This window comes from Artemia sp. Qi Xiang Cuo, chromosome 5 (assembly GCF_049724085.1).
Source record: "Artemia sp. Qi Xiang Cuo chromosome 5, ASM4972408v1, whole genome shotgun sequence".
Taxonomy (NCBI): domain Eukaryota; kingdom Metazoa; phylum Arthropoda; class Branchiopoda; order Anostraca; family Artemiidae; genus Artemia; species Artemia sp. Qi Xiang Cuo.
The window spans coordinates 62,489,890-62,513,087 of NC_142798.1; the positions used below are offsets into that span (position 1 = coordinate 62,489,890).

At 34.8% G+C, this 23,198-nt stretch overlaps 1 protein-coding gene across 6 annotated transcripts in view; it reads right to left on the reverse strand.

Annotated features, from left to right (window-relative positions):
- Nucleotides 1-23,198, reverse strand: part of LOC148952356 (uncharacterized) — a 140,915-nt gene that overhangs the window by 12,731 nt on the left and 104,986 nt on the right. For 5 of the 6 annotated variants that reach the window (XM_089089828.1, XM_089089830.1, XM_089089831.1 and 2 more), the window contains exons 5-6: nucleotides 13,486-13,599; nucleotides 5,048-5,389 (exon numbers count right to left, since the gene is read on the reverse strand). In XM_089089828.1, coding sequence (XP_088945954.1) covers nucleotides 5,048-5,389; nucleotides 13,486-13,599 — 456 coding nt within the window. The remainder of the gene's footprint in view (nucleotides 1-5,047; nucleotides 5,390-13,485; nucleotides 13,600-23,198) is intronic. The other variant, XM_089089829.1, reaches the window with a different exon arrangement.

Consider the following 23,198-nt stretch of genomic DNA (forward strand, 5'->3'; position numbering starts at 1 on the left):
AAAGTACTATAAAGGTACTTTATAGTACTATAAAGGTAAATATGTACTAAAAAAACTGATCTCTTTCTGTTGGTGCTTGAATTTTGTGGGTTTATCTTAGTTTTGACAAGATTTTGGAAAAACTAAATTTCATCTGGGGGGGGGGGGGCAAACTGAGGTATGGGAGGGGCAGTTGCCCCCCCCCCCCAAAGTACACCCCCGCATGAAATCTTTTCCATAGGAGCAACTTTGTTAGTTTCCAGCAAAGCTAAAAAAACTGATCTCTTTCTGTTGATGCTTGAATTATGTAGGTTTATCTTAGTTTTAAACAAGATTTTGGAAGAAACTAAACTTCAGCTGGAAGGGGGGGGGGACTGAGGTCTGGGGAGGGGCAAACTGAGGTCTGGGAGGGGCAGTTGCCCCCCAAAGTACGCCCCTGCATAAAGTCCTTTCCATAGGAGCAACTTTTATTAGTTTCCAGCAAATCTGTCAAAGAGTACCTGAAAACATATTTTCTCGCTAAATAAGAAGGCCAACATCATTAAACAAAAAGCCTCCAACCTAGGACACCAAATTTATAGTTTCAAATATTTTAGAAGATACAAAGAGAAATCAAACTCCAAAATGCTATAAAATATAACTTGATTTAGAGGCTGCTTGATTTAGTTGAAAATCAGTTAACACCCGAATACATTCAATTTCCAGTAACCCACTGGCCAGAAAAAAATATAAGAAATATTCCGGCAAATATCCTCTTTTGTGCTGAGGAAAAAAGGGACGGACGTAGATACAATGTTTCCTACGATTCAACATAGTAAGAATGAACGATTTTATTCAGTGATTAAACCCGTACAGAGTATTTCACTATCTAGTCAACAAAATACAGCATAAAATAACAAAAACTGAAAAACACAAGCAAAATACTAAACACCACAAAAAAACAAGAAAAAACAATGTTTCAACATAGTACAGTGGGTCTTTATTAGAAACATACTGTACGAATTGCGGGCGGTGCCTAAATCCTTTAAAATAAAAAGTATCGAATTAGACATTTTCAAATATATAAGCTGCGTTTTTTTTCGAAGTTCCGTGTTTCATGGTTCATGTTCCAAGTTTCATGTTCTAGCCCAAAAACGCAGTTTTTGTCGCTATCGTGTTCTCTGTCCATGTTCCTGGTTGAACGTCTAAAAACGCATTTTACGAAAAGTGGCAAAATATTCAAAACCGTGGAAACATGTGGAAAAATTCTGAGCTTTTTACTTGCCTGTTTTCTTGTACACATATGTTTCACCTTGGCCTCTATTCAAAAACGCATATTCAGCAGGATCTATGTCCATTTTTGTCCCTTCCATCTTATCCTTTCTTTTGTCATCTACAGATAACTTTTTTCTATCTGGATAGGGACCAATCGAACACGCAACACGCACAAAGAGCAAGTTCCAAGTTTGAGGAAACAGACAGTCGAACAGAAAACATGATGTTTCGTGTTTCGCAAAAAAAACGAAGTTTTGTTAAAACATGCTGTTACGTGTTTTGTCTAAAACGCAAAAATGGCAAAACACGATTAAACCCGCAACCAACCCCGCAAAAAAAACGCCACTATAGGCTACCCTTAATTGGGTTGAAGCAGCATATTTGGTTTAGTCCATTTATTTATTTATTTCTAGAGGATTTTTTTTTTTGCAAATAAGTAATTAGGATTTTATTTTTACACTTTTAACAGGAACTATGTACAAAGTGGATTGGTGCGCTGGATTTACAATCCTTTGTCCGAGAGGACGAGGGTTCGAATCCTAGTGTACTCAATTATTTGGGTTTGGGACAGGGGTCAGTGGCGTGACTCTGTAAGCTCAACCAGAGTCGACCCAGCTTTAAATGGGTACCTGGAAAAAATCAGAGAAAGGTAAACAGGAAGGGTGTGCGAAGCACAGGATGGTTGGTCCTCAACCCCCCATTGCAATTCCTGGCTGAAGGGCCAAGAAATGGAGATCCGCACGCCGGTAGGGACTGTAAAGTCCAATGGCGTATTCTTTTTTCTTCTTTTATGTACAAATGAGAGATATGCAGGTTTTTTCCTTCTTTTTTTTATCGGCTTGAAATTAACGGGGTGTGTATCCTGAGTCAACGGGACACGAGAATGGAGAGTTTTAGAGGCATATTTTCCTTCTACATTTTCCAATGTGCTTGAAGCTTAGAAGGTATGTAGTTTTTGACCACGGGGGCAGATCAAAATATTTTCAGGGACACCCACTTATGAGTCCCACCTACCCTCTGTACTAAAGTGTACATATTTTCTTAGCATTTAGTAGGGCTGTACCTAAAGTAAAAGAGAGATTAATCAATGAATTCCAAACCATTGAACTTTTCAGCCCAGGCACTGATAATTGCCCAGGGCTTTTCATTGCCCTGGGATTTCTCCTCTTCCACAAACTGACTTGTCATCAACTATTATATAACTTATTCCTGTTCCTGGGAGGGTGTAAAAAGGGATGCTTTGAATAGATTGGGATGGAGGAGGAGTGTGCGTTGCTGTGTTCGCCTCAGGCGGCTTTGTGCTGTGGTGAGTTGGTAGTAGTAGCAGTAGTTTCAGCCGGAACGCTGTGCCCATCAGCGGTTAGCGAAAAGTTTTATGCCTAGTTTTGTAAATATGTACAGCGAAAACCAGGAGGATTAATTAGTGTTCTTTTTTTTTAAATATTCAATTTTCAATGTGACTATGTTTGTATAATGTAACAGATGGTTTTTAATGAGACTATACCAAAGAAATTTGGATGTGCCATGAAGATTTTGGAGAAAATAAAAGTTTATCTATCCATCTAGTAGTCATTCCGGTTCACGGTCGAGTGGTTACATATTTGTACTAATTGTTCTATCTTTAATGCCTTTCTGATACATTTCAGGATAGGAGAGTCTGTGTTCATGCAAATGAAAGGTTTATAAAAACAATGCAATGCAGTGACGTAGTTTGGCAATTATTAGCAAACTATGTGTTTGGCAACCAGTAATTGATAGATATAGGATCAAATTCTTTTCATCATCACATATAAATGTTATATTTGATGCGAAGTAACGCAGCCTAAGCTTATACATGTCTAGAAGTAACAACGTAGACTTTGGTAGTTTTAATGTTTTGGGCAAAATCATGGACTTTTATTGTTTGTTAGTTTTAATGTTTTGGACAAAATGTTGGATGTCAGGATATTGAAAATAAAGTTGATTTTTAGAATACTGCATATTTTGAGACCGTCTTTATGGATTTCTTTTTTTTTTTTTTTTAATCCTTCTCGAGGCGAACAGCTTTTAAGGGCTCATAACTACAATATTCAATCGAATGCACTTAATCAAAATGTTGTTTCAGCAATAATTTAATCGGCGTAGCCTATCAAAGGTTGCTAAAACATTTTACGTTGCCCTAACAACGTAAATCTGATTCACTTTTGAAAATCACATTATTTCCATTAGCTTCTGCAATTTATCATCTTTCTTTGTCATCGACAAAATCTAAGGGAAGAGCATAACATGAAAAATCAAGTTTTATTTTGCATCATAATTAAAAACAAACTTTTATTTGGGAGGAGGGGGGGCTAAATTTGATGGTTTTTCCAGGGAGACGGAAAGAGGTGTCCGACAGATAAAAATTATGACTCTCAAAGGGAGGACTTTAGAGGAGGTAATTCATCACCAAGCCCTCCCTTGCGTGAAGGAATGATTACGTGGAAACTCTTTTGCGAGCTGCTTCTTCAAGCTGTGGGCATTTTTAATGTGGGATCAAAAAAAAAAAAAATCCAAATAGTATTCATGATTTTATGAAGGAAAATTTATAGCCTAAAATAATCAATTTGAAGTCTCTTACATTATCTAAGAACCATAGCTGTCCTGCACCCAGAAGGAGGTGAGGGAGTAAATGCTTTTACCATTAGTATAAATGAACCCCCCCCCCCTTCAGAATATTGAGTTAAAAAACTAGCTGAACTAACTGAACATTGTTGAGTTAACCAAAATTAAATGAACATTGAGTGAAATATAGTATTATTAAGGCTTAAGTTCCCTAAGCAATTTTTGGTATGTTATTTGTCTGTCGCAATACACCTTTAATGTCTCAAGGAAAGACTAGAACATTCAATGTCTCAAAGAATCTTTGCTAACATTCGACATCAAAGATTCAGCTTTATCCATCTACCGAACTATGCGTTAAAAGTTGTTCTGAATTTTCTTTACATCGGAAAACACGTTAAAACATGCGAAAATAGAATTGTTTTAATTGCAATTAAAATCACTTTTATACTTTCAAATTAAAATCAACTTGGAGGACTTTGATGAAATTTCCAGAGCCATGTCTAATTGAAAAAAAAAACCAAGACACATAGTCTGAGTGAGAGGCAAAACATGCATAAGCCTTTTTCAGAATTGTATAAAAATGATATCATTTCACTTGTTAACAGACAGTCAAACATTTAACCATCTTAGGGCAGAACTAAGGTTGATAGACATAGAGTAAGGATAATTCAAATAGTTAATCAGTTCTATGAGCCATTTGAAGGCGACTGGAGACCCCAAATAACATTAGACAGGGAAAATTCAGCTTTATCCATCTACCAAACTATATGTATAAATTTGTTTTGAATTTTTTACATTGAGAACACGTTAAAACATGCGAAAACACTATAATTTACTTTTTTTTTGCAACGTTACACAATTTTCTGAAAAAAAGTTTAAGTACTATCGTATCGTATATCTGTCTTGGTGAATAGAGGATGAAACTACTGAATCTACTGATATAAGTATCTTGTGCTTTTGGTACAAGCTACACCTGTAGGCTTGTCGCAAATTCACACGGATTCAAAAGGAACATAAACTTCAAAAATAGATGGCATTTCTGAGCGTGGACAATGATACTTCAGGCATAAGCCTTAAAAACAGAAACTGACCTTGATGCAAACTATAAATAATCTTAATTTTTTCCTTGTACGGGCAGTTTGATGAGAGCATGAACTGACCATGGATGTAATTGAGACTTAATTAATTAGTAATTTAATAGCTTTAGAGATATTTCGGAGTTGATACATACCCTTTCTGTCTGCGTTGCCACGTTGAGCTTTTCAGATTTCTTGTCACTTTTCACTTTTTTACCAGTTGGAGGTAGCTGCCACTTTGCATCTCCCAAAATATCATTTCTTCTAGGAACTTTGCCTTTCATCTGCTTAATTATCCGGTCTTTTTCTTCAAGCTGCTGCTTTAAAAGAATTCTTTCACGTTTGAGATCAACTATTTCTTCACTAAGACGATTAATGACATCGCTGCTACTTGCAACCGAATCGAGACTGCACAAATTTTGCCGCGAATCACTAAGTGCAAGCTGTCTATAGAAACCGTTTCTTCCACTTGAATCAAAAGGATTTACTGTGTCGGCCTGAAAAAAAAAATGCTTTCTAAATCAAATATTGTTAACCAGAAAGTACGAGGGTTGTTTTTTAAGTAAATACCGTTTTGGAATTAAAAAAAGACGTGCAAAGATATCGCAATAATTTTATTTTTACATGAAAGCCTGTACCTTAATCTACTTTTCTACATTATTTACGTGAATATTGAGGCACTTGTCATAACGTGGCACCAGTTTTTGAATACCCTCCACATAGAATTCTCCCGCCTGACTTGTTAACCCCTGTATCACAATTGTTTTGACTTCGTTATCGTCTTGAAGACGCTGACCACCCAGGTGTTTCTTCAAGTGCAGGAACAAATGGTAGTTGCTGGGCGCCAGATCAGGGCTGTATGGAGGATGATCTAGAGCTTCCCATTTAAAAGATTTGATGAGATCTTTGGTCCGATTAGCCACATGTGGACGGGCATTGTCATGCAGCAAAATGATGCGCTTACTCAACTTGCCACGTCTTTTGTTCTGGATTGCACGACTGTTCAATGTCTCATAATAAGACGCTGCATTGATTGTCTTATTACGAGGCAGAAACTCCACTAGCAATACTCCTCTTTTGTCCCAAAAAACTGTGCACATGATTTTCCGCGCAGAAATTGTTTGCTTAAATTTCACTTTTTTGCGTGATGATGAATGTCGCCATTCCATGGATTGTTGTTTTGATTCTGGTGTGACTTAGGCCCCCCATGTTTCGTCACCAGTAACAATTTGGTCTAAAAAATCTTCACCTTCATTGTGGTACTGCTCAAGGAAAGTTAATGCACTGCCTAAACGTTGGGTTTTGTGCAAATCCGTCAACGTTTTTGGAACCCAACGTGAACACAATTTCCGGTAATTCAAGTTCTCAGTCACAATGTGATACAAAACACTACGAGAATATTGAGGAAACCAGTCGCACATTGATGAAATTGTAAAGTCTGTTTTCTCTCACTTTTTCTTCCACTTTTTGCACCAAATCTTCATTAAAGACCGAAGGACGCCCACTCCGTTCTTCATCATGCACATTTGTGCGGCCATCTTTAAATGCTCTCACCCATTTCCTTACCATTCCATCACTCATAATGTTTTGTCCGTAAAATTCACAGATCTCACGATGAATATCGAACGGTTTTACGCCTTTAGCACTAAGGAATCGTATAACCGCCCGTACTTCACAATCTGCGGGACTCACCATTGTCGGAGTCATCTTTAACACTCAGTAAACCACGTATACAATTAAGAATCAGACTGTAATGGTTTCAGTGCGTAGACAAGAGATGTAGGTAACCAGCGCGCATGCGCAGAACGACGACCTTAGCGCTGTGGCGGCGGAATCGCAAAACGGTACTTACTTAAAAAACATGCCTCGTACAAAAGAACAAGAAAGTGCAACAGGAAATGCTATTAGTGGCACCTACAGCTACTACTACAGCTAAAATCTCAATGCAGCACCAAGCCACCAGAGACCAACAGAGCTGCGCAAACTCTTCTGCCACCCCACCCAAGCTTCATTCTTTACCTCCTCCCAAGAAAATCTAATTTCCTTTTAGTTATTCCTTAAGACTTCTTCCGACCTCATTTGGGACAACCCGCTTTTTCCAGATGGATGGCCAAGAAGAACAACCTCTGGCAGTCTTTCGTGGCTCATCTGTAAATGTGACTTAGCTTTCTAAATCTTTCTTTCATTATAGTTCTAGAAAGTGGGATAGATCCACATTTTTCGTACAACTTGCTATTTGACATATGGTTTTGATTATTCCCCTAAGTTATTCCTAAAATTTTCCGTAGTCACTTCCTTTAGAAAACATCTATCAAACCTCCCTCATTCTTTCGAAAGGCCGACGTTCAAGAACTATACTCGACCATAGTCATCACCAAGCCTTCCAATATTCTAGTGTTAGTTCGCATGCTTATCTTTCATTTCTTTTAGCCTTTTTCGAACTGTGAAAAAACAAATTGGGCCTTAGCTATTCTTATCTTTACATCTTTACTTCATCCCCCATCATTATTAATTATACTACCGAGGTAGTATATCAGGCAATACTCAGGTATGCCACAAATTTTTCCATTCTTTTCTCTATATTAATTAAAAAACTTTTTCAAAGTAAAGTAAAGAACTCCATTAAACCAAAAATGAGCAAAAATAAAACCAAATAATCTACCAAGCGTGAAACTACCACAAATCAGCATCGATACATAAATGAAACCCAAAACGAGCAGAAATTAACATGAGTAGGGCTCAAAACCCCTATGCCCTGTCAAGGAGAGAACACAATTTGCACTTTACTGAAAAAAATATAATGTTTTTACTTTTATAACTTTAATAAATCAAATAATATTAACATTTTGATTAATAAATATCGGTATATGTATATTGAACTGACAATGAATATTCATTTGTATATTTTTTGTGCATTGTACCCACATCGCTCTTTACTATAAAAATGTCAAGCCTTCCAATCACTTTCGACTATCTCAAAATTTTGATTGGATGTGTTTGGGGAAATGGTGGACGTGGAAGAGGTGTTAGTTGCCTTCCAATCACTTTCTACTACGAAAAAGGGTACAAGCCAATCCAATTTCCAATCGAATAAGCCCTTTTCGAAGTTTCTACGACAACTCTTTCGATATGAAGTGCTCTGGTCTAAAGGAGAAAAATAATAAATAATACATTGTGCCAACATCGTTCTTTACATAGGCAGCGCAATTGCGCTGCCTATGTAAAAGATGGAAAGCGCCATCTTTCCACCCCGGGGGGGGGGGGGGGGGGTTGGAAAAAATGGAAAGCACCCCGGGCGATAAAACGGACTGAAATTGAAATTTTTATGGGCAAAATTATAATATAATGTAAAAAAAATTATGTATTGTAAAAAAAATAGTATTAATGACGCAGCAGGGGGCAGCAAAGTCTCCATCCCCCCCTCCGAGAAAAAAACCTAACTCTGGCTCTACGACCAACCTTAGAATTAGCATCCCCTGGACAAAACTACCCGTTTCTATCCGGGATCTTTTATATTTGTTCCTGTAGATTTAAGTAAAATTTATCTGAATCACTATTATATCCATCGGTCGCTTCTTCAGAGGCTTATACTACTATGACGGATGCCTTGTATTTTCCAGCTACAAAATGAGCAACTAGTATTCTATCATTAATACCTTCCCACCCTAAGCAAAACTTAGCAGCTCCTTTATTCATCATGGACCCTACTCCCTGCCTATGCATCCCATCCTTCTATAATACCTAATAAATAAATACGTTCTATAATACACAATTTCATGCTTCCTACCCCTGGGATTTGCGTTTCTGAAACTTTTAACAAGTCCAGTTCAAAACTTCTGGACTTGTATGTCAAAATATCCATACGTTAGTTTTTTTTAACGTTGTAATATTCCAAGTAGCAATTTTCATATTATTTCAATCATTGAAATTATTATGGGCTCTAAAGAAGCAATGGGCCCCAAGCCCGCGCAAGACAGAGATTAATGCATATACATATGTATTATACATATGTAATACGTAATACATATACTCGTATAAATACAATTGTCTCTGTGTGTGTTTCGTCTCTATGAGTGTGTCGAGGTTCGGGTTATCAATTCCTACAATAATTCGAAGCGTTAATCAGGTCAATATGGTGGCTCTGAAAATCTCATGGAATATGGATTGCATAAAAAATTAACGAATGATTAAATGAATAATTGGTTAATTATCTATATTTAACAACCGTTTTAAACCAAGAAAAGATGAATTGAGTCCCAAACCCCACTCATGTGAAAATTTGAGCATAGGCTATTTACACGGATTAGAAACCACGGTAAAATGTATGTATTTTTGATTAAGCAGGTAGCTCGACAATGAAAAAGTGAAAAATTCCCTTTTTACTCTAATAAAAAACTAATATTTGTTAGCTTTTATTTTACCATTATTTACAGCATAAGAAAAGTAACCACTTACTGTCCAAAACTATTAAATGTAGAATTTAAATGAAAAAGACCCAGGTGAAAATGAGCCTCGTAGAACCCCCTCTCATTTGGCATGCGATGGATCCTTAACGGAAAAAATCATGCTTGAAAGAAAGCAAGTTGACGCAGCATTCAGCAACTTCAAATGAAATCTGATGAGCTTAAACCTCTACAATTTACCTTTTAATATACCTAGTGTGAAACATTAATCGTAATTTATTTGAATTCTGTTACCAAACTAACGTGAGATCTGTCGAAACTAAGCGTTAACCTAAAACAAATCGTATGGTCGAAATCTGCCATGAAATATAAATGTGCTGAAGGGATGAGCAGCTGCAGTATATCATTACAGCGCATTCAAAACCTATGTGCTCAAACTTTAGGCTGGATTTGTTCTTAAGAAAAACCTGCGTTTTAATAACAAATATCTTTAATTTTGCAAATCATGGACACCAAAGAAAGAACTTATGATTCAGCATAAAGCACTTCAAGTGATATAATAAGTTTTACCATCTGGAATATCTTTTTTTTATAAATATCAACAGAATCATATCTAAGATATTGTCTTTTTAACTTTATATATATATATATATATATATATATATATATATATATATATATATATATATATATATATATATATATATATATATATATATATATATATATATATATATATATATATATATATATATATATATATATATATATATATATATATATACATATATATATACATATATATATATATATATATATATATATATATATATATATATATATATATATATATATATTATATATATATATATATATATATATATATATATATATATATATATATATATATATATATATATATATATATAATCACGTTAAACCTCACCGAATTTAATAGATTGGGATGGAGGAGGAGCATGCGTAGTGGTCTAGCCTCAAGCGGCTTCGTGCTGAAGTGAGTTGTTAGTAGAAGTAATAGAATTTATAAGAAACAAAGGTATGAGAATTTCTCAGTACTTCTATTCGTCACCCAACAAAATTTCGGAATCTTTTAAAAAGAGAAACTCAATTCTTTTTTGTTAATACCTCAAGTCCTAGCAAGTTTTAGGATATTCGCTTAGAAATTATGGTATTCAGTCTCCAATAAAATGCTTTTTATGATTCCAACATCCGTATCACCTCTATTCACTCAGTCGGTCTTTCAGTTTGTATTGGAACATATAGGCTCATAAGTGAATCTGTGAGAGGGCTAGATTTTCAACAAGATTTCAACCCCCTTCGACACTAGATAAAATTAAATATAATATATATATATATATATTTATATATACTAACAGCCTGCCTCTTTTAAAGAAAGAATTAACAGGCATATTTTATTTATCTTGATGAAGGGATAATCTTTTCTTTCTTTTTGGTTTATTGGACAATATTGGTATTTTACCTTACCGGGGCAACCTCCAAAGTCTCTCTCCTAATAAGTTGTTTAATTCTTCTTGTTTTATTAATAGTTGTATCCTTTTTGCCTTTTAATATATGATGAAATTTATTTTATAAATTCGTTTCTAGCTTAGCTCTCTATTGACTCTGTTTTTCCATTTTAACTTGTTTATTTTATATGTTTTAAATGAATAAAATTTTATTCATCTATCTAGACCGAGAAGAGACATTTCCATCATTAAAAAAATTCAATTTAAATGACACAAACTAAAATAATTAAAAAGGATTTGACTCATAGGAACATTTTCATCAGAAATACAAATTGAATATCTTTTAAATCTTAGCCTTTGGGTAAAGTTTATTCATCATATTCATTTGAAGCTGTAGGATAAACTTTCTTTATATTTTATTAGTTTTTAATTGGGGGCCATTTGGGATGTCACAATATTTTTTTATATCAACATTTTCAGCAAATACTGTTACTAATATATGCCTGCATGGTATTATGTGCTTTAGCAATGAAATGTTATCGAAAAATTTTCTTTGCACTTTAAGTGCAAAGTAGAATCCCCTGATAATATCCGTCTAATAAGAAATATATTGAAGTGCCATACGGTATCATATTGACATATCGTAATGTACTTTAACGATACGGTAGGATATCGGATGGTTGCGGTATCGCAATATACTTTTTATTGAGCTTTTCACCTAAAAAAAGTATCGAATCTATTTTTTTTTAGCATTATTCTGTTGGAAATAAGACCTGCTCGAAGCCACGATTTAAGTATTTAGTGAAAACAAATATAATTATCTAAAGTTTTAGATTTAAAAAGCAAAATATTACAGGTTTTAATTAGCAACAGCAGCTAAAAAATATCACCAGATCAAAAATGGAATCGGACCAGCCGCTAAAGTTACTTAAAAAACGAGCTTTCAAGAAGTTCATAAGATTTGTGAAGGTTCAAAGATTATACCCATTTAATATTGAATTTACAAATTAATATTGGAAGACAAGCATATATTTAGGGGTCTTCTCAAGCCTCTTTCGGTAGAAGCAAAAGGGCTGATACTACAGGAGAATTTTTTTTTTAGCTTATTTTTACTTAGTACGAATTAAACGAACAGTTCTTAAGGATACCCTAGATGGTCAATCATTTTGATCAAAACTTTCCGTTAATCAATTGATTAAAGCATGATTGACCGTCTAAGAACCGATTGAGTCATTCAAACTTTCTATTAATCACTGTCAACGCTTGACTCAAGCGTCAAACAGGCTCCTAGATGGTTAATCATGCTTTAATCCATTGATTGGCGGAAGCTTTTGATCAAAATGATTGACCGTATAGGGTGTCCTTTATTGCTCTTGTGCAAGTAAGTAAACGAGGCTCATTCAAGAATAAAATGGAACTAATTTTTTATATCTCGCATCAGTACTGATACCTAAGACGTTGGGTCTACATTACCGCATAAATGCTACAGCATAATCCACCACTGAACACATATGGTTATGATTATGTATTTCCACAGGAATGGGTGTGGGTGCCGGTGGTTCGCTTGGGAAAATTGGCCAATCATGGCGTAAATATGCAGCTTCTTAATTCTTTATGAACTTATAAATAATTACGTCTGTCCATAGGGCTGGCTACTGGGACTTCTTTCGAAAAAAAAACTTATTAATCGTGCCTAAGAATACGTTTTTTTAATCTTAAGACCCCTTCTCCAGGAAAAATCTTCCAATTCCCCCTGGGACTTGACCTTTATGATGGTCAGTATGATGTTTACAATTAACCCCTGAACACATACGGCTATGCTCATGTCTGCACTTAGTGACAGGAGGGCCCTAGGACCCTATTTGTCAATAGGGATCATTCCCGCCGAAAAATTGATGTGACTTTAAAAGGCACTTTTTAATCTTTTGATGCCTCTTTCAAGAAAAATTATATAGTTACCGCTGGAGCCTTGACCTTTATAAATTCCGTCTATAGTCGTCAGTATATCGAAGTATTCATTCAAGACAGGTGTCCTTTCAAGATTTTTGTGAAATTAACTTTTCCTGTGAATAGCTTACCTAAGTAACATAAGTATACGTAATAAACACGTAAGTGGTTTCGTGATGAGGATTATAGTTCAATTTTACTTTAAGGTAAAAATTACATAGAAAATAGATACAAAGACTCGAAGTCTCGAGACTTGAAGCATACAAATGGAATGGATACAAATCGCCCTTTGAACCATGCATTATACTGAGCGACTCAACGTCTTTTAAAATGGGCAAAAAATTAACGAAAAGTGTGCTAGACCAGGAAGTTCAAATGACTTCAACAGACACTGACAAGACTGCTAAAGTGACCAATTTGGGGAGATTAAATTTATGTTTTATGGCTAGCATAATAACAGAGAAAGAGACTAGGAAACCATTGGGTATTTGCCCCGCCAAATTATAACCAAAACATATAGAATGTTAAGTTATTCAAGACATTCACAACAGCATATAAAAGCAGCAATAAAATAAAACGCAAAACCATCTGAAATCTAGGTGAATTAGTCAGAGATACAAGAAAAATATTTTCATTAGGGTGAAAGCATTTTAAGCCAAGCTGCTTCAATCAGTTTATCAAACTAAGAGTAAGGAGAAGCTCAGATTAAGAAAAGTATAGCAGACGATAAAGGAAATGAAATGGATCGAAAATAACCTGCATAAGCACTGTTCTTAGGCGCAGTAAAAGCATTTTTATACTGGTTAGATCATCAGCAACACATGCATCTGAGCTCGGGATGGAATCTGCTTTGGATGAGCCAATGACCCCCTGGAAATAAACAAACTCAACTTAGTTCCATGTAAAAAAAAATGTATATATATATATATATATATATATATATATATATATATATATATATATATATATATATATATATATATATATATATATATATATATATATATATATATACATATATATACTATCAAGCATGTACATAGGACCTTAGTTTGGAGGAGGCCTAAAATTTCGGCGAAGAGATACGTTTTAAGCAAATGCAAAACAAGCCATTACAGGTAAACATATAAAAACGATCAACTAGAATTCTCAGGATTGGGGGAGATAGAGGTGGGTCACGGGCCTAAAATCCAAAACAATGCATATTATATTTACACACGGGCAAGTTGGATATCTTTTATGATTTCCCCCACATTTCCGTTTTTTTCATTTCTCCTCCCTCCCCCGCCCCCCGTTATAGCGATCACATGACCAGAAACGTTAACATAAAAATGTGATATAAAGTGACAATCCTTTATCTGCCTCCCCGGCCACACGGGGATCCCCCAATTCCCGCCCTACTCCCAAACACACCTCCCCACGAAATCTCGAAAGTTTTACGATTTTTTTTATGATTCCTACAATCTCTCGTTTTTTTAAAAATCATTCACCTGTTGCTTCATATGATAACAAATTTATAATTTTCAGAGTTTACAAACATTATTTTCCAACACCGAAAAAAAAAATTGACGGCAATTTTTGATCAATTGTATTATTGAGCATGGTATTTTGATTTACAAAATTTCGATAAAGGCTTAGAGTAAAAATAATTTTTGTTGCCTGTGTGTGATCAAAAAATAAATAAAATATTACAGTTCTATGTCCACACGTCCCCTTCCCAGAACGCCATAGCCAACAGAACTATGCATATTCAATGGCATCAATTCTATAAAATATGGGGGGGGGGGATTTGACAAAAAATTTAGACAAAAAAAAGATTTATTCAAATCTGGTGAGGAGGGGAGTATTTTTTGACTTTTTATAACTGAAATACAAAAAGCTACTTTTCAAAATCTTGGGGTCACAATCACAACTTCTCAAAATCTAGGGGTTTGCATGCAATTTACCTGTTGCGTAAGTTTGAAGCCAACTAAAATCGAAATAATAGGTGACGTAAAAACTACAGAAGTAGTTGAAACCTTATAAACTTGGAAAGTTATTAGAAATCCTAGTTAGCAGATATAAGTTTTTTTGTTCTGTTTTTTTTCCATGAAATATTTTTTGTGGGTATAATTTTCCAATTACTCACAGAGTAAAAAAAAACTATATTTGCAACAAAACGCGGAAACACGTAGGCTAATTGAATTTTGACTTTATATATTACCGTGGAGATCCAGCGATTGACCACAGTAAAATGCTCAAATTCCAAAAAATACTTGCTGATGATTTCATTTTGAGATCACAGCATTTCGATAGATGCTGACATTTGCGGGCACGCATTAGCTTCAGTCTGAAGCAATGACCTACCTCCTCAGCAGTACATTTGCAAATCAATAAAAATAGATATAGGGTAGATACCTCAGAACATTCTTCCTCAATTTGGGCTTTTACCCCAATTTTTTGAAATATGTTAGCGTTTACCGAAATATTAGAAAAAACGAAGATGGCACCTTTTTAAAATTCTAAAAAAAAAGAAATATCACGGATCTGTTATTAGATAATTCAGTCTAGTTACATTAATCTAAATAAAGGGTATATAAAGGGTAAAGTAAATAATAAAGGGTAAAGTAATAAAAGGTACTAAATAAAGGGTAAATAGTAATTTTCTACAATGAGATTTAACTACTACCAAGATTTTAGCTGATTTAGCTGACACATTCATAATACGACTTGGTGAAATTCTGGAGCCAACTAGAAAAAGGACCAAAGCCGAATAGAGCTGAACTCATTATACTTTTTTGATGTTCTAAGGCCTGCCAACTCTAAGGCATTTTCATTTTTTGGCTTTTAGTTATTTTTTTTATTTTGTGAGGTTAAGGTGGCTGTGTTTTTTGGGAGGAGGGAGTTTATTAGATATTGAATTGTTCTGGTGAAAAATGTGGTTGTGTTGAAGAGCGAAAAATAGCCGTAACGTGTGATTAAGAGTAATTGTTAAGTTTGCGGGATTCAACGTCCTTTTTTGCATGGAGAAGCATAATTTATGGTACTTGTATGATATACCCCCTACCGCTCAAGTTGTTCATGCATTGACGCACTGTAAACAGGTTTCTTTTGCTAGTTTCTTTCAACTTAGCTTGAGAGAAGACAAAGAGAAGTGACAGAATATACCGGAAATGTAGAATTTGGGCTATACATTTGTACATTAGGGGGATGGGGGTAAATTATTTGGACTGTGTGAAGTCAGAAAACAATTCTTACTTCATAGTATAAGAATAATTGTAGCAGCACATTTTGCATGCTGACTCGCTTTACTTTACCCCCCCCCCCCCTTAATGTGCAAATATATAGCCCAAATTTGCTTCTAAAGTATTGTATTTTTATCATACTTAGGTACATTTTATTAGGATTAACTTAAATTCACTTCTTGAGCGGTAGGGGGTACATCATACAAGTACCTAATCTATGTTTATTTATTTCCATTTATATTAATAAATTACAATTGAGTCTGAATCTGGAATCTGATAAATTATTCAATGCTGACTCCTTTATCCTCGCACCCTACCTGCCCACAGGGGTAATTCGACCACGAGATTAATCTGAGCCCCCTTTTCCCCTACAGAAAATTGAAGAAATCACGATTTAAATTTTCAAGTTTTTCATCTCCTGACCTAACGGAAAAATCATCGCTAAAATGCAATGTTGCAAAAAACTTCAATCCATAATCGCAAGAATCGAAATTTGCAACCTTTCACAGCACATTGTACCGTTAAAGCCTTCTGACCGTTTGCTCAAGAGAAATGAAAAAGTTAATGAAGGGAAACGACAACGTTCGAAAAAAGAAAAAAAAAGACAAAGAAAGAGACTTCAAATATTAGCCAAAGTAACAGCTATTTGTCTAACCGCTTTTTTCTGAGTGACCAACTGTCAAACAAATACTCTGATTGTTTTCTAAATATCATCTTATTGTGTTGTTATATATTCTGCTTGAATGAACTTCACAGGATAATTCAGCCATATTAATTAGCATATTCAAAGCAGCTGGAAAAAAGTTCACCATGCAAATTTTTCACTCAAAGTCGCAAAGAAAAATTTTAGCTGCAATAAAAACTACAACATCCAGAAAATTCCAATATATGTCTAATTAATTTCTATGTTTTCAACGAGCCTTGAGCAACTTAGCAAGATAATGCGTGGACCTTTTTCTAGGGCAGGGGAGGCAAAGAATTTCAAAAGTATGGCAAGAAACGTAATTCCTAGATCATTTAGGCGCGGGAAAATATTACCTTCATAAATACGTACCTTTATAGTTCAAACCTCTCTAAAACCCCCTGATCAAATGGCATTCGGGGATTTCAGCGTTGTTATATTTTTGACCAAGTTGGCTAGGTTTCATTGCAATTTTTAGCTATTTATGATATATATTGCTATTATTTTGCAAGTAGCTTTTACAAATTCAGTACAAGGTTCCAAAAAAAAATTATTACTATTCCAGCAATTTCTGGATTTTATTTTTAGTAATTTGTTCCACTACCGTTTCTCCATCTTTTTTTGTTTTCTTAAATGATTTTTTTTTTGCTTCCTACATGAGTTTTTGAGTCTGATGAAATCTTCAACGATTCATAGATGCATTCAGTTAAACTAAAAAGTAGACAATTAAAGGTAGTGCATTCCTTTACTGTGTTTATATTTAATGGTTAAATACTACCAGATTCAATGCAAATTTGTCGATTATCTTCCCATAAATCTACCTACGCTTCAATTCACTCTATTATTCCTCATTTCCATATCCAGTTTCTTTTATGGTTAATTATAGAAGTTATAGAAGTCCTTTTTTGGAAAAAGTTTGGCACGTAACGTCGAAATGGGTTGCAACCACCAGGGTGCATCGAAATAGTGCGGTTCTGGCCACAGCCCTCAAGGCGAGTTTGGAGTGGTAGTCGGTTTTGACGCCACTGACCATTTTTGCTTGAAATAGGGAAAAGAAGACTTGACTATTGGTTTTAGCCACCTTTTCATTTGGAGTTTGAAAAGTCTGTTTTCTCGTATTTTCCTTTGTTAATTAGCCTTCCAATATGTCTGTAAAAAGCCGAAAGAAAACAGGGCTTTACAGGAAGATTTGTTTTGTCTTTTGAAAATGAAAAATATTTTTGGCTAGAAAAAAAAAACAACTAAAATGCATAGCTAACCCAAACTTCCTATTTTCGCGCCGTTAGTGGGTTGTTGGGTGCTGTCAGCCAAAAGTTATGAAGCCTAGCAAAAACACAATCCACGGAATCCGCCCACAATCATCGCTCTACAGCCATCCAGTAAGTCAAGCTACGGCCAGCCAAAAAAAATGTCGGTACTACTATCCTAAAATACAATCCTTTTCTTCTGATGAAATGATATTGCTACTACTCACAAATTATTTTACTACCAGGCCACCCAATGGCAGCAAAGCTGTATATGCTTCTCTTCCACCCCACTCCGTACAGAACTTTACTCCCACAAAGTTCTTGCTTCCTTTAAATCTTTTCTTATAGCCTCTTTCCGACTAATTCAAGGATATTTTTCTTGTTGTTGGACTTAGCTGGATTATCATAAAGCCTGATTTTCGGCCCTGAGGTGTTTATTTTCCCTAGGATGTTTGAACATCCTAATATCCCTTTATCTGCTACGACTAACTCGTCGTCATTTTTATCTATGAAAATGTCCAGATTCTTTACATATTTTTTTTTTTTCTTTTCACCTGAAACCTGTCTCCAGTTACATTTAAACAGGATATGGTATTGGTGCATTATGTGGGCCTTTCTAAAAAGTCAAGTTTGGTTAATGCTAATGAAATAAAATAGGATGGATCTATAATAATTTATTAAATAAAAAAAACAAGTTTTTTTAACTGAAAGTAAGGAACGACGCTAAAACTTAAAACGAACAGAAATTATTCCGTATATGAAGGGGGCTGTCCCCTCCTCAACGCCTCGCTCTTTACGCTAAAGTTTTTTTATTGTTTAAAAAAATAGAGTTGTGAGAAAGTCAAACTTTAGCGTAAAGAGCGAGGCGTTGAGGAGGGGACAGCCCCCTTCATATACGGAATAATTTCTGTTCGTTTTAAGTTTTAACGTCGTTCCTTACTTTCAGTTAAAAAAACTTGTTTTTTTTATTTAATTTTTGAACGTTTTTGAATTAATGCAGGTTTTGATTTTGGCTCACCGTACATGAATAATTAAAACAAAATTTGCATATTATATTTGGTTAAATGGCTTTCTCGAAACTTGTTTAATTTTATTTACGAACGTTTTTATTAGTAATAAATATACGTAACTTAGAATTAACTTACGTAACGAACTTCTATATTCATAAATTTTTAACACGTATATTAGGGGGTTCGCCCCCTAGTCAATACCCTGCTCTTTAAACTATAGTTCGAATTTTTTTTCCAGTTCTTTAAAAATGACCTCTTAATCACAATCAGTTGATCAGTTGAAAAACTTGTTTTTTTTATTTAATTCCTGATCTTTTTCTTTAATAATGCTGGGAAATCCGGCGCCCCCTTCATAGCAATGTCCCTTCCCCCATGAAAACTTCCTTCATGGAAAGATCCTTCCATATAGCCCCCGACCCTCTCCTTCCCCCACCTACCAGAAAAAATCTCCTCTGAAAAAGTCTGTATACTTCCCAATAACAAATACTATATGTTAAAATTGAGTAAAGTTCATAACTTTCAGCCCTCCCCCCGGGGAATTTGAGGGATTAAGTCATCCTCAAAGACATTTTATCATATTTTTGACTCTGTTGACCCAAATGGCTCTCTCACAATTTTGATCGGTTGATTGTGGGAAAAAAATAAGCGTGAGAGGGGGCCTAGTTGCCCTCCATTTTTTTGGGTCACTGACAAAGGGCCCTAGAACTTTTAATTTCAGTTCCAGTGAGCCCGCTTAAGATAATCTAGGACCACTGGGTCGATACGATCACCCCTGGGAAAAAAAAACAAAAAACAAACAAACAAACAAACAAACAAACAAATAAATACGCATCCGTGATCTTTCTTCTGGCAAAAAATGCAAAAATCCACATTTTTGTAGATAGGAGCTTGAAACCTCTACAGTAGGGTTCTCTGATACGCTGAATATGATGGTGTGATTTTCATTAAGGTTCTATAACTTTTAGGGGGTCTTTCCCCCTTTTTTTGAAAATCAGCCAAATTTTCTCAGGCGCGTAACTTTTGAAAGGTAGCTCTAAACTTGATGAAAGTTATATATTTGAAATCAGCATTGAAATCTGATTCTTTTGATATATCTATTGGAATCAAAAACCCGTTTTCTAAAGTTTCGGTTACCATTGAGCCGGGTCGCTCCTCACTTACAGTTCGTTACCACGAACTGTTTGATAAACAAATTTGGGCTATATATTTGCACATTAGGGGGTGGAGGGAGGGGGGGGTAAAGCATAACATTAAACACGTAGCCTAACCTAACATAGGCACCTTTTCCCCTCCTAAACCCCCAAAACGAGAGTTTAAATATCGTAAACGCAATGAAAACTACTCTTTGCATTCCATTTCAAGAGACCGCTATTGAGAGATAATCAGTCTGGCGGGTTTTTCGTGACTGGTTTCCTTGTAAAGGCCCATATAACGCACCAATACCCAGGATATATTAATTTTTGTCCTTGTTGACCCCAATGGTAACAATTCAAAAACTACTTAATATTCAGTCATTCCTCATCTACCTCTCCACTACTAAGAAAATTTGTTAGACGCATTACACAACAATTAGTATATAGACACAAATTAATTACCAGATACATTATACATCAAAATGGCATGTTTTCATTTTGGATGCAAGTGCTTAATATTTACTTCACGCTACGCTACCATATTTATTAGCCAATGTCAAAGTACATTTTTCAAGTCTAACACAATTGACTTATACAAATAACCAACCATGTTTTTGCCTTTTAAAACTAGCGTGTCTAAGCTAATGACTGGCTAAAAAAAAAAAAAAAAAAAAAAAAAAAAAAAAAAAAAAAAAAAAAACTCGTCTTAGCTGGTTAATAGAAACTAACTACTTAAATCTTATATATACAAACACACGCACACACATATATATATATATATATATATATATATATATATATATATATATATATATATATATATATATATATATCTTGTTTACTTTTGTTCATTCAGCCTGACACAAAAAATTGCAGCACCAGCAAGGCCGTATCCAGGGGAAAGGTTAGGGGGTTTGACCCACCCCCCTCCCAAAATGTTTGTCAAACATACAAAAACATAACAAAAACGCATATAAACAAGTTTGATGCGTTTTCTAAAGTTTTAAACATCTATCAACAAATTACGTTTCTGATTTTTTTTTTTTTTTTTTAAACGTTGGAAAGGCATGAAGAATGTCCAAAACAGACAAATTTTCCTGCTTTTAGGCAAGTATAGATCATTCTCTAAATGGAAATAAAATCGTGGTTCTGTCTGGGTGAATGGATAGATCTGAAACTAATAAATTCAATGTTACAAGAATCTTATCCTTTCATACAAAACCATGCAGGCTATGCTTTCTATTTCGAAGAAAATATATTTATCGTCCAAAAAGCCTTTTATTTTTTGTTAGTCAAAATAAAGAAAAGAGAGAAGAAAAAGAATACATAGGGTCAACGCCTTAGTTCATAAGGGGTAGAAAAGAAAATAAATGACACCTATACTACTGATTTGGCTAGTTAAATTCAAACGTCACTTTAATTTCCGCCAATCCGATAGAACTGAAAGCCATTTTGGCAACATATAGCTTTCAGAGTCTGTTCTGCTTAACACATTCTTATTATAATTTAAACCACTTATTTATCATAGTGACTTCTAAAACACCAGAAGATCAATTTAAAGGAAATAAAACGTCATTTGTGAAATGTGTACTCGCTATGTTTTGCTTTAGAGCCATTTCTTTGTGTCCAAATTTTCATCAGCGACTTCAGAAACCATTCATTCTTAACTTTAGTGTAAATTACATATTATTTTATAAGTTTGACTGATGGGTAGCTGTATGCAATAGTTATGATATATGCAAGAGTTACGATTCTAAAAAAAAATCTTTGATTATACTGCCAGCTGTGTGGCCAAATGTTATAGAAGTCGTAGATTGTCCACAAGGAAGTATCCAGAGGGCAGGGTTACCGGTTTTGAACCCCCCCCCCCCACCCAAAAATTTGTCTGACTAGTATAAAAGTAACAGAAATACATGTAGACAAATTTGTGATTAGTTTTTAAAAGTTTCTTTGTACCCCCCCCCCCCCCCATCTGAACAAAATCCTAGACATACACTAGATTTTCCAGTATTTATTTATTTTACTATATTGTGTATGGCCAGTTAGTTGACTTAACAAACATGAGAAAAAACAGAAGCTTGAAACTAAAATACTCAATAATTAAAAAACGAGCCTCAAATTTTTCAAACGCAAAGCAAAAAGGTGGTGTTTTTTCAATTCCTTAGCCCTGAATTGAAGACAAATTAGTGGAGGATATTGTCAAGATGGCATCACATTTGTCATCAGCACCACTAAGGTTTCTCGTTTTTGCCCTTTTCGGTTTTTTTGCTAATCTAAACCAGCACTGCATTTTCTTCCTCAATTTTCCCTAATGTTTGTAATATAGATATAAAACAATGTACAACAAAACTACTCATTTTGAAGAGTTGTTTTAATTAAGCTTGAAAGTTTATTTCCGTATATTCACTATTTTGATAAGAGATTAGTTTAAAAAAAGTAAAAGTATCTAAATGCATGACAACTTGTCGTGACTCTTCAACAATAAACTATACATGAGTCATGCTAAACTTTAGATATCTTGTGTAATTTCCTGGAGTCCAAGAGAATAAAGATAAGGATATTTAAAAGATTTTGCTAAAGAATTTTTTGTATTATGTTGTTTTCTTTTTGTTTTATTGTTTTTCAACAGCGTACAGATATTTGCAAGCAATTAGGATAAAGCTACGGACAAGGCAGGAGCTAAAAATGTGGGTCACTTCCTGTACATGGGAGAAACAAAGCTATAAAGGCAGGTCCAAAGACACAGAAAATAGATAAGGTCAGAAACTCAAGTTAGTCTCAAGCAGGGAGATGGGGTGCTACCATTTCGGCGAACCGTCACAAACACAAAACGTCATAACATCGAACCATCAGAACCTCGAACCGTCATAACATCTAAAAAATTTATAAGTTTATATAATGGTAATAAGTATATAATAGTTTAGAAACAAATTTTGGCTATATATTTGCACATCAGGGGGGTGGGGGTAAGGTATAGCATATATTAAATACGTAACATAACCTGGGTACCCCCCCCCCTAAATCCCAAAAGCTAAAGGTTTAAAATTTTCGAATGTTATGACGGTTCGAGGTTCTGACGGATTTTTTTGTCGATGTTATGACGGATTTTGTACTGCTCCTGACGGTTTGATGTTATGACGCCTTCCCCAGGGAGATAACCACCGCTCCCGGCA